Genomic DNA, 12,478 nt, shown 5'->3' on the forward strand with positions numbered 1-12,478 from the left:
TGTGTACACAGCGTTAAGCCTACAACCTCGTGTCGAGGCCGGCCGCGTATGTGATAACTCTTGCGTTGCTATGCCAACTGGGGCGGGGAAAAGGCTTTAACACAGCGCCTTGCCTACAACCCTCCAGGAAGGGCCGGCCGCATGGCTTAGGAGTGAAGTTCGCAGGGGTTGTCGCATGTGAATGCGCTTCCGCTTCGTAAGAGAGGCGTATGGTGAGTAACTGGCTTAAGTGTCACAAAGGAGAGAAAGCCCAACCGGGCGCAACTGCCTCGTAGAGAGACGAAGGCCAGATCGGCAAGTAGGAAAAAAGGAAGTATGCAATATCAGGTAGTCTGAGAGTAGGTAAAGTAAAGGAGTGGGGGCGGTAGGTATGTGCGGCGGTTCAGGGAGCAGGGCATGGGAGGGCATGTGTATTAGAAGTAGCGCTTGCAGTGTGGATGGCAGTCAAGGGCACAGCCTGGCAGGGTCCGCAGGGATGATGGCATCTTCAAAGAGGTGCAGAGCGCGGAGTCTAGGGGGCATATGTCGCGCATAGCTAATTGAGCAGAGATATCGCACTAGGGGCTCCCAGACCGATTTGAAGCGTGTGTCCCTCGCCTGAAGCCTTGCCGTGAGTATTTCCATTGCCAGGACCTGCCAGAGGCGTAAAAACCAGGAAGCTATTGGTGGCGCCTCCGCCCGCTTCCAGTATAGGGCGATGAGTTGTTTAGCTGCGCCCAACATTTGGAGCGTAAGGATCCAGTCGCTGCGGGTAAGCGCCCTGAGTGTGGTAGGCAGGATCCCAAGCAAAATCGTGCTCACTACCTCAGGTAGGGGGAAACCCAGCACCCCTTTGATGTGGCTGAGTACCTCCTTCCAGAAAACAGCTAGGGTCGGGCACGTCCACCATATATGCACAAAGTCACCAGTTGCAGAGCCACACCTCCAGCACATCGGCGAGGTGTTGGGGAACATTTTGCTAAGTCGCAGCGGGGTATAGTACCACTGGGTGAGTAACTTGTAGGCGTTTTTCCTCTGCGGGATACTGTGGTAGATTTTGGGGATATCGCGCCACAGTCTGTGCCACTGGGAGGGCTCAATGTCTGTGCCCGCGGCCAACTGCCATTGTCTCTGATAGGGGTGCGCAGGTGTCGAGGTAGGGTGTTGCAGTATGTGGTATATTTGTGAGATAAGCCTCTTCAGCCCCCCAAGGGAACGCGCTAGTTTCTCGAAGGGTGTGTAGTCCCTAGTGGCCGCTTGATACATGTCTTCACCCATAGTCCAGTGACGTAGCTGGGCGTGTTGTAGGCCAGCCGTCTGTGGTATCCCGAATTCCTCCCTGCAGTCATTCCACGTTTTAGGTGAGTTCCCAAGGAAAAGGTCCCCAATGACTCTACAGTCCCCGTGCGTCCATTTTTCAAATGCCCGAGTCTGGTAGGCCGGGGGGAATTGTGGGTTTCCCGCTATCGGGGTGTGTGGGGAGGGGAACGTAGTGAGACCTCTGGACACCGCTACCCTGTCCCAAACATCCAGGACCGTTTTTGTAGGGACTGCCATGTACGCACTTCTGGAGCGTGCCGTCCGCGGAAGCCAGGGCAAGTCCCATATGGTGCGTCCTGTGACCGCTCGATCCATGTGGAACCAATGCTTGTCGCTTTCGCGAGCGCCCCATTCCACCACAAAATGGAGGTGTGCCGCCCAATAGTAGTGTATCAGGTTGGGGCATGCCAGGCCGCCTCTGTCTCTCGGTTCCATAAGGATCTTCTGCGAGAACCGGGGGCGCTTCCCGCCCCAGATGAAGGACGTGATCTCGCGCTGGAGACTCCGAATGCAGTGAAGCGGGATCGGGGTGGGTAAACATTGGAAGACATAGAGAATTTTGGGGAGAATCGACATCTTAACCGCATTAAGGCGCCCCAGCCATGAGATCATCAAAGGTTTCCACTTCCGAAGGTCTTCCAGCACCGTTTTGCGGCACGCCGCCCAGTTTACCGAGGACCAGGAGTCTAAGTGGGGTGTCAAGTCAAGGCCCAGGTATTTGATGTGGTTCTCCGCCCACTGGTAGGGCACATCCTTCTGCAGGGATGGGATCTCCTCTTCGGGTATAGTGAGGTTAAGCACCCAAGATTTGGTATGATTTATTTTAAGGCCTGACGCCCGTTCATATAGGCAGAGCACATCGTGAACCGCTAGGAGGGATTCGCGAGGGTGCGTGAGGGTGAGGATCAGGTCGTCTGCGAACAGCGCCACCTTGTTGTCTCTCCCTCCATGAGCTATTCCGTGTATTCTGGAGTTGCGTCTTATCATTGCCGCCAGCGGTTCCACCGCAAGGGCGAACAAGAGTGGCGAGAGTGGGCACCCCTGTCTCGTGCCTCTGTGTATCGCGAGCGGCGGTGTAAGTTGACCATTGACCCTGATTCTGGCTTGTGGGCCTATGTACGGGGCCATGATTCTCGCGATCATTTTGGGGCCGAAACCGATCTTCTGGAGAACCTCTTTCAGGAACGCCCAGTCCACTCGGTCGAAAGCCTTCTCCGCATCAAGCGAGAGAAGACAAGCCGGGATATCCCAGTGTTGCACTTTTCCGACCAAGTGCGCCAGCCTGCGCACATTGTCAGCCCCCTGCCGGTCCCGAATAAACCCCACCTGGTCCGGGTTCACCAGCCCTGGCATATATGGGTCAAGTCTCTTAGCCAGTACCTTGGTATATATTTTTAAGTCGGTGTTTAAGAGGGCGATAGGGCGGTAGGAGGCACATAGTGTAGGGTCCTTTCCAGGCTTTGGTATCAAAGCGATCTCCGCCATACCCATATCGGGGGACGGGCCAGAGGTGTCCGAAAAAGAGTGGAACAGTCTCAGCAGGTACGGGCGGAGTTGAGTCTGAAAGGTTCGGTAAAAGGTCAGCGGTAAGCCATCCGGCCCCGGGGTTTTCCCGGTGGGAAGATCTTTAATAGCTGCAGAGACCTCTTCGTCTAATATGGGCTCCTCCAGCTCTGCTGCGCACACCGGCGGTAACGGAGTCCCATCATAATCGGCGAGGACGGCCGCTCGCGCCTCCACTGATGGAGGTTCCCCCGCATATAGGGAGGTATAGTAGTTAACGAAGGCGTCTTGTTTGGCTCTTTCAGTGATGGCGCTAGAGCCATCCTGACGCTGCACATTGGCAATATGGGCTCTAGCTGCTCAAGCCCGCAGTCATCCTGCCAGAAGACGCCCCACCTTGTCCCCTCCCTCATAGTATTTTTGTTTAAGTGCTAGCAGAGAGTGTTCCGCCTTGTTGGTGCGCAGGGTTCGGAGTTGTCCCCTGAGGTTAGCAAGGGTTCTCCTGGATGCCAGAGAGGGTCGATCCCTGTCTTGGGCCTCTGCCCGTTTGATCTCGCCTGCTAGGTCAGTCTCTAATTTATAGGCCGCCCGTCTCCTCGCTATCGCCAGGGAGGTAATGTGGCCCCGTATGGTGGCTTTAAAGGCATCCCAGACTACCGGGAAGGACGTTTCCGAGGTGTCGTTAATGGCGAAGTACGAGTCTATGGCCTCTCGGATGCTGTTAACATCCTCCGGGTCCCGGAGGACGCTCGGAGGGAGGGTCCATCGCCGCTCCCGAGGGGTGTGTGCTAGCGGGTCCTGTATCAGTAGTTCCACATGCGCATGATCCGATAGCGAGATGTCTGAGATGGCAGCTTTCAGCGTGTCTCGGGTCAGGTCAAGGGAGGTGAAAAAGTGATCAATACGCGAGTAGGTTCTGTGGGAGTGTGAATAAAAAGTATAGTCTCGAACTCCTGGATTATGGTAGCGCCACGCATCGACAAGCCCTAGATCCGTAATCTGCGCACGGAGCGCAGAGGACATCGCGCCCGTGCCGTTAAACGCAGCTCCCTCGCGGTCTAGTTCTGGGTCCCATACTAGATTAAAGTCCCCTCCCAGTATTGTACGTGGCTCGCCGGTCTTGAACTGTGCTCGCAGGAGCGACTGGAGGTATTTATCTTGCGACTGGTTGGGTGCATATACATTACCCAGGGTGAACTGCATCCCCCCCAACTGTACCGTGGCCCGAAGGAAGCGCCCATCATCGCTCTTATAGGGTTTAGCAGATCCCCGCCTAAAGCCAGCTCTGCACAAGATTGCCACCCCCGCTGTTTTAGTGTCAGCCGATGCCCAGAATTGTGTGGGGTATCTAGTATGCGCCATGCGGCTAGTGTCCCCCCGCAGAAGGTGCGTCTCCTGGAGAAAGATGATGTCAGGGGAATGATGGAGAAGATAGCGCCATATCTGATTCCGCTTGTTGGGGCGTTAAGCCCTTTGACATTGAGCAACAGGATCTTTAGGGGCGTGGGAATATTCGCCGCCATAACATTAAGGGGGTTGAAGCCGCCTCATCGCCCAGTACCCTCCACCCACGGTGTATAGGGCAGTGACCTCCTCCCTCCACCCCTGTTGCGCCGATACCCGCGATGGCCACCAGACCACCACACTACACAAAGGGAGTAGGGGCCAGATACAGGGAAAGCTCAGGTGAGAAGTAGGAAGAGCAGGAAAAGTAGGAAAGTAAAGAACACTTAGAAGGCATACAACCGCAACAGGCCAACAGGGCCATAGTGTAATGTCCCAGGTTCCGGGCATCCTCTACCCGAGGGTTTGGATGGTCTCAGGAATGTCACTTCCTATGGGACAAAGTGGGGGGTGGTTTGCTGGAAGTACGATTCCCGGTTACCCCGCAGCCCGTCTGCCCCGCTGTCCCTGGCAGATTCGGGGGTGGCGAGTTCTAGGATCTCCCAGAGGTGAATGTGTCATATCCGTTAGCCCAAAAGAGAAATGTCAGGCCCCAGTGGGGAGGGTCCGGTCACCGAGGGGGTGGGGCACCAAGTCTGACCCCCACGGCCACTTTCAGGGGGGGCGGCAGCGCCCCATGGCGGTTGACTGCAGCCCCAAGCGTCGCTGTGAACTGGATGAGTCCGTCCCCAGTGTTCGGACGGCCCCAGGCACTGGTGCGGCGGACTTAACTCCATGGGTGCACGCCCCTTCTGTGCTCAGGTTAGGCAGTCTCGGAGGGGCCACCGAAGTGCCGGGGTCGCTCTACTTTAGTGCAGGGGGTGCAGGTCGCGTTCCCCTTCTAGAGAGCGGGAGAGTGTCTTGGCTCATTGGTGTGGGGGCAAACGTTTTCGGCCCCCGTATCTTTCTCAGTAACAGATGTGGAGGCTTTTGGTCAGGGAGTATGATGATGCTGTCCTTGCCAGTCAGTGACCGTCTGAGGTCAGGAGCTGTTCTTCTTCGGTCCCCGGAGTGTGAGGCTGCGAGGTCCGTTCTTCGCGGTCACCTTCAAGGGAACGGATGTGCGCTATGATGTCCTGCTTGGCCTGAGACGTGGAGCAGTCATCCACTGGGGGGGTGCGGCGACGCCGGTGCACTGTGGTCCATTCCGGACGGGCTGGGGCCCTCTCTTGGCGTTTGGAGCGGGAGGGGCTGCGCTCAGGGGAGTCCGACAGGTTGAGCAGTTGTGCTGCCTCGCGGTAGGACCGGATGACTCTGCGCTTGTCTTCCCATCGAAAGATGAGGGCAAAGGGGTGCCCCCACTGGTAGGGAATATTGAGAGCCCGCAGCCGCTCAGTCACCGGGCGGAAGACTTTCCTTCTATGCAGCGTGTTGGGGGCCAGATCTTGGAAGAATTGGATCTTGTGTCCTCTATAGCGCAGGTCCGGCTTGTCCCTCGCCGCTTTCAGGATGGCCTCCTTCTCTGTAAAGTAGTGCAGTCGGGTTATGATATCCGGGAGGAGGCCCATCTTGCCTCCCGCCCCAAAGACTCGGTGGGCACAGTCTAGGAGTGGTGGGGAGGCGTCTTTGTTGCCCCACACCTCGTGCAGGATTTGGGCCACATAGGCCATGGCGTCAGTCCCCTCTTCCCCGAGCGGCACACCCCATATACAGAGGTTGTTGCGGCACCCCCTATTTTCGAGGTCCTCCTGCTTGACCTGGAGCTCGATGTTTTGCTCCTCCAGGGCTGCCACTCTCTGCCATAGCTGCTCCAGATCTTCCGTGCGTGTGTCGACGACTTTCTCAAGGCCATCAATCCTGTCACCCAGGTCGGTCACTTCCTTTCGCAGCTCTTTGACGCACAAGTGCACTTCTGATCTCAGGGACCCAATTTCCGATTTCAGGTCCGTCATGAAGGAGGACATGAAGGCTTGGGTCACCGGAGGAGAGTCGGTGGTAGGTTGTGGCACTCCTTCAGATGATGCAGGAGTGCCCGCTTTGCCCCACATGGTAGCCACCGACGTGCCCCTGGACGCCGCCGCCGGGTCCGCCTTGCCCCCTCTGCCACGGGTCATTGTCGGTCCAGAGCGCAATGTCCTGCCGCCCGGCGTGTCGCCTGTCACCTTGGACGCGGACCCTCTACGTCGCCGCAGCAGCGTTTAGTTCACCACCAGTGTCCTCCTTCCCTCCCGAGCACCTTTGCGCGTGATGGCCCACTCAGTCCAGCAATTGGAAATCAGGTCTGCAGCCCCAGGAGTCTTGAAGGCACCCCAGCGCACAAACGGGCCGTTATGGGGGACAGGTCTCTCCTCCAGTCGGGGGCGCCGCGTTGCTCCCCCCGCTGGTTAAAACGGCACCCCCGTGGGCAGGCGAGGCGCCCCCCTGCACCCCGGCCACTATCCTCTTGCGCCTCGCAGATGGCAGAGAAGCCACGTATTAATCACCCAGGGTCTCATGCCCGTAGAGGGGTACTCACGCGTCACCAGAAGTCCTTGCCCTCCTTCTTCAGGCCGGCCAGCCAGGCCGTGGGGCGCAAACACCGCCGGGTGTGGCGTTTCGTCTAGCCAACCGATGGCGTTGTTCTTTGTGCTCAGGGGGAGCCGGACCACAATCCTCTCAGCAGCACCCCCGGGCAGCCGATCCCAGCCCGACTCGCCAGGCCGGAGCGGGGGCGCAGCGCTACGGGGTTAGTGCAGGTCTAGGGCTTGGGCAGCAAGGCCAGGTTGTGGGGCAGGGTCAAGGCCGGCGCGCGGCACTCCAGGTGGGGCCCTCGCTTCTCCTTCAAGGCCGGTAGTGGAGGCCGGCCGGGTCAGCGCTCCCGTTCCCGCTCAACTGTGTGGCCGCCACTCTCCGGGGAGCCCCGACGTGCAGCTGGGCAGGCCCCAGGCCTGAAGGCGCCAAACAGCAATGTCAGAATGGCGGGCAGGGCCTCGATCGCCCCACAGGGAAAGAGGAGAGTGTCCCAGCTCCCTCCGCGGTCCTCTAAAGTAGCGCCCCCGGGACAGCAAGCAGCAGCGTGGGTCGATGGGGCCGCCCCTGCAGCGCCCGATCCCTCTCCCGGAGCACCAGGTGGGGGAGCAAGATGGCGGGTAGCACCCTCCGCGGGCCCGATCTCAGCTCAGCAGTTCGGGGCGGGCCCGCAATCTCCAGGGTGCACCCGTCTGTGGGTGGAGGGGGGTGGTGCAGGGAGGGCAGCTTACCAGGGCTTCTCTGTGACGGCTGGTGGTTCGTGGCTGGGTCTTCCGAGAAGTCCGCGGAAAGTGCGGCCTCTCGCCTCCGCCGAAGCCGGGGCCTCTCCCAGGAGCTGCAGCCGGGCGCTCTTCAGCTACTCTGCTCAGGGGTCGCCTCCATGCCAACAGCTGCGTCCTCTCGGCCCGCCAAGCCCCCAGCGATCAGCTCGCCGCTGGGGAGGTCCGTCGTGGGTGGTCCGCCTGTGTCCCCCGTCACCTCCTCAGTGCCGAGAGCCGCCTATAAGCGCTGCGGGACCAGGGTTCTCGTCGTCGTGGTCAGCTCCAAAATGGCGGGCAGAGTCCGGCAGCGGAGGATCCAGGCCCCCAGCAGCTCCCAGCAAAGTCTTCTGCACCAGGATGGACCCCCCGAGGGTCGTTCCGCAGGTAAGGCTCGCCTAGCAGGTGGGGCCCCCAGAAAAGCCCCCCGAATTTCTCTCAATATGGCTAATGCAAACAGCGGGGCGACGGAACTCGCTCAGGGTGCGTCCGCTCACATCGCTGTCTTGGCCACGCCCCCCTCATTTATTTATTTTAACATGTACTATTTGTTATCCTGTAGCTATAAATAGCAGAAACCAATATGTGTATATTATACTGCACAAAAACATACAATAGGTTTTCTCATATTTGGGGAGAAATGGGGGTGTAAACAGTAAACAAAAAGAAACACCTTCCACATTATCAACTTCCTTCGATTAGAAACTTCGAGTTTTCCTTTGCACTTCACAGAGAGTTCTCTCCCCAGGAACAAATATTAAGATCTTTATTAGAATGGAAATGACTCACCTATCTAGGTCCTTCCAGTTGAGTTCAGGTTTCTTCACAATGACCGGCTCGGGAAGATTTGATGCAGGGATGCGTCTGGACCCTTCAATAAAGCAAGGTTCCTTAAGAGAGCAGCATAAGCCATCAGGCAACTCTACAGAAAAATGAACAAGACACACGTTCATCTATGTAGAAATGCATACAAAAGAATAAGCCAGACTTCGTCATAAGAACTTCTTTGAAAAACAAAAGTCACTGCAATGGAAGGCCTGCTAATAAATATGGACCTCTATATGAACAGGCTAGAACTTAATTCATATGTTTGCTGACAAGGCTACCATGTAAATTCTTGAGATTTGTAGTAATTGCAGGCAGTACACATTTACTCTGCACACTTTTATATTGAAAACAATAATGAAGAGAAATGTTTTAAAAAAACAAGTCCAAATAAAAATCGACTGAAAATCATATTACTGAGTGTCAAGAAAAAAAACTGCTTCTTTTACTTTTAGAAAAAGTTTGGTCTGAGCTTCCAAAAGGACTGGCACCAGGTAAGCTACCTCGGTTCATTTTACCACCTCGTGTATAACTCATGCCATCGTATTAAGGGATACATTGGTGAAAAAAGAGTGTTTTTTCATATCAAGTAAGTGTTGCATAAAATTGGTATTAACGTTGTAAACATGCAAATGTTAACTGTATTATTTATTTTTAGATTGACCATAGCTAACGTAGCCCTGGATTTTGGCTTCATGCAGACACGCCCATGCAGGTAAGAGCGGGGGGCCGGGGGGGGGGGGGGGGGGGGGAGGGATTTCAACATTTGCCAACTAGAAATAATTAAATAATTAATTTTCCATCGCCTTCGTCTGTCAAAATTCCCCGTCACCCAGCACCACCGCCTCACCGCTCTTACCTGCACGGGCCGTGGCTGGCTTCAAAACGTGAATATTTTTTCCATGCATTGCTGAAGTCTGAATTAATGACAGAGATGTTCCTTTGCTTTCTTTGTCATGTGAAATGTTTTTTTTACTGTGATAATCAAGGAATGTTTTAATTGCTTCCAAGAGTACAGGCTGGTCCAATGTACCTCGTTTTGTTGCAGATACATTTAATTCTTAAGGATGCTTAGAGAATCTATATCATGGAGGATTAGAAGGAGGAATAGAAGTTGAAAAAACAAAATATTTCACGGACAAAATTAAAAAAGCAAGCAACTCCTTCATGGAACGATTTGGAACAGTTCAGATGCTCTCTCGCCCTTGGAACGCTAATACATTAGTCCCCACACAAACTTTCTGTGACAACCTAGCTAATTCTTTTAAGAATAAGGTAGAAGCAGTTTACAAGGTTTGGGGATCTTCCCCTAGGCTCCGAAGACATCGCTCTTAATAAAAACCACCCAAGTTTGAGACATATTTTCATCCCTCACAACAGATGAGGTGGCCCAGTTAATTAAACGCACTAAGTCTGGGGCCCTTAGTGACTGACCCCTGTCTCGTCGTGAACAATTTTTAGGTCTCGGCCTAGCGTACACTGCGCAGCAGTGTCGCGCAGCCGAGATCTTATGATTCCCCAGTACTAGGGCTTGAACCCGCCTTCTCTTCCATTGGCTAGCTTCATAAATGAAGGCTAGCCATTGGAAGAGATGTGTGTCACTCAGGGCTGGAGCAGATTCGTGACCGTTTCCAGCTTTTTTTAAGCCCCGCCCCTTTTTGTTCGTCATTCGGAGGTGGGCGTTTACTTTTTTTTTTCCGGCGGTGCTTTTGTTTTGCCATTTCCCCCGACCACCGCCGGAAGAAGTTGTCCTCAGGTGAGTGCTTGCTGTCCTGCCCCCCCCCCCTCGCTGTTCGTGCTTGCTGTCCTGCCCCCCCCCTTGTTTGTGGTTGTATTTACATTGCGGTAGCAAGCACTATATAAATGGGGAGTTATTAAGAGGCTTTAGTTGGGGCGCTAGAGGGCGCCGGACAAGATGGCCGCACTTGCGTGAGGCTCTGTCAGGACCACACAATATTCGCTCATTAATCCTGCGTAATCTGCAACCTGCACCCTGTACTTGAGCTGGGGGGGCCCCGCTGACATCGGGGGCCTGCTGCATACCCTTTGGCCGGAATCCGAGGCTGTTCTGAGCGCGATTGGAGAGGAGCGCTGCGAGCCGGGAACCTGCCGCCTGCAACGCTCGCACCTCGCGGACCTGGACTGCCGCTGCTGGCTAACTTGGGCACCCGCTGGATCCTGACGCTGCCGGCCGGCGAAGACGGGGACTGGGACCGGCGGAAGCGGGGCGGAGCGGAATCGTCCCTCGGTGTGTCCCCGGGGAAGCGCCGGAGCGGAGAGCGGCCTGGACCCGGCTCCGCCGGAGTTGGTGAGTGGGGCGGGGCGCTACGCAAGCCCGGGGCTGCGGAGGTGGCGCTGGGCCTGCCGCGGCCGCGCCGCGTGAGCCGATTTCGGTGGGGGCAGGGGAAGGGGGCAGGCGGGGCAGCAAAGCGGAGAGGGGCCACCACTGAATGCAGCGCCTGCACCCTGGACAACAAACGGGCGCTAGTCTGGCCGCCTCTACACAGATACCTTCCGTGGCCATGCTGGATGCCTGAGAGATCTATGGGGAGCCCGCCAATTCACTTTTTCACGCTGCAGGCTTAAGGCTGTCGGTCCCTGAGTGGGGTGCTGTGACCCGCTGCTTTGGTGGGGGGCGTAGAAAGTATCTAGACTCGATTGGGGTGCTGGTTCCTGTTGGGAGTGGTGTCACTGCCTGAACTTCGGACAGGTACATTACAGTGGACTGAAGCTGCGGAGCCCGCCTGATAGTGACAACGGACCCACTCGGCTGGCAAGTCGGATCAGCTAACTTGTGTACTTGGTAGTGCTGGGTGCTCTGCAACCATGGGCCGAACAGACAGAAGCCAGCCGAAAATCACATTCGAGGCTAAAAAAACTGCGCTCTCGTCCTCTCAGGCTCCGGTGGACGCTGACCAGGGGGGGGCCGTGGGGGGCGCCCCGAATCTGGAATCCACGTTAATAGCCATGCAGAAAACCCTACAATCCATCGAGGTCACCATGGAGTCAGTCAATCACCGTCTCGATCAAATGGCGACGCAATTTGACCGCCAAAATGAGCGCATGGGGGAGGTGGAGCAGAGAGTGTCTGCCACGGAGGACGGCCTGGCCACTGTCTCATCTAAAGTATTCAGCATGGAGAGGGTGCTGGCGGTCATACAGGCGAAGAACGAGGAGTTGGAAGGGAGGTCCAGGAGGAACAACGTAAGGGTCACGGGCCTGCCGGAATCCACGAATGTAGGACGCATGGAGGACTATATGGAAAGGATGCTCATTGACCTATTTGGAGCAGATCAGTTGTCTAGAGTATTCATAGTGGAGCGCGCCCATCGTTCGCTGGCCAAACGTCCGCCACCTGGGGCGCCGCCGCGGCCGATAGTAGCCAGAATTCTGAACTATAGGGACAGGGACACTATACTTCGGCTTGCCAGGGAGAAAGGGACCATTGAATATCAGGGCAACAGGCTGGAGTTCTACCCCGATTTCACCATGGCGGTGCAAACGGCCCGTAAAGAATTCGCCCAGGTGAAACAACTGCTGAGGAATAATGACGTTGCGTACGCCATGTTGTATCCTGCGCGCCTGAGGGTAGGCCCACCGTCGGACAACAAGATCTTCTCCTCCCCCAAAGCAGCAATGGACTACGCCAAAAAATTGAAAAAGCGCGCCAAGGAACCGGACGGGAGACATGCGGCGGAGGATGAGGGGCTGGAAGAGGCCGCGTGAGCTGAGTTTGGACTGATTGACTGCGACAGGGGCGCTGCTGCGAGGCGCTGTGCTGAGCTCTCCCCTGTGGTCTTTCATCTGCTTATTTTCTAACAATGTTGAGCGATCCACTGAGGCCTGGAGGATTTCAGAGCGAGAACATGTACATTGCGGAATGAGGGAGGGGCTGGCGAGTGGCATTTTTACATCTGCTGAGGACTTACGGTTTGCTGGCTCTATCCCCACTGCACAAGATTGAAAGCTTGGTCGGGCGGTGGGCACGGGGGGGGGCTGGTCCTGGGGCTGCCAGTGCTCTTGGTTATGTTTATAGCGCTGCTGGTTGTGGACAAGTCCGGGACGTTTCTGGCAATGTACTGCAAATGTTTGACTTACCACTGGGTGTTTTGCTTGCGATATCAGGGTTGCAAGGTTGGAGGTGTTCTTATTTAGAGTGGTCCACGCTCCCGTCACTTCTTGGCGGGGGAAGTGTGCCTCTA

The 12,478-nt window shown here is 56.1% G+C and overlaps 1 protein-coding gene across 1 annotated transcript in view; it reads right to left on the bottom strand.

The window, feature by feature from the left end:
• SLA2 (Src like adaptor 2) overlaps nt 1–12,478 on the bottom strand; it is a 241,505-nt gene that overhangs the window by 23,387 nt on the left and 205,640 nt on the right. Inside the window, exon 7 of the mRNA XM_086932350.1 lies at nt 8,241–8,373. Within this exon, the coding sequence (XP_086788476.1) occupies nt 8,241–8,373 (133 nt within the window). The remainder of the gene's footprint in view (nt 1–8,240; nt 8,374–12,478) is intronic.

This window comes from Lissotriton vulgaris, chromosome 7, assembly GCF_964263255.1.
Source record: "Lissotriton vulgaris chromosome 7, aLisVul1.2, whole genome shotgun sequence".
NCBI lineage: Eukaryota > Metazoa > Chordata > Amphibia > Caudata > Salamandridae > Lissotriton > Lissotriton vulgaris.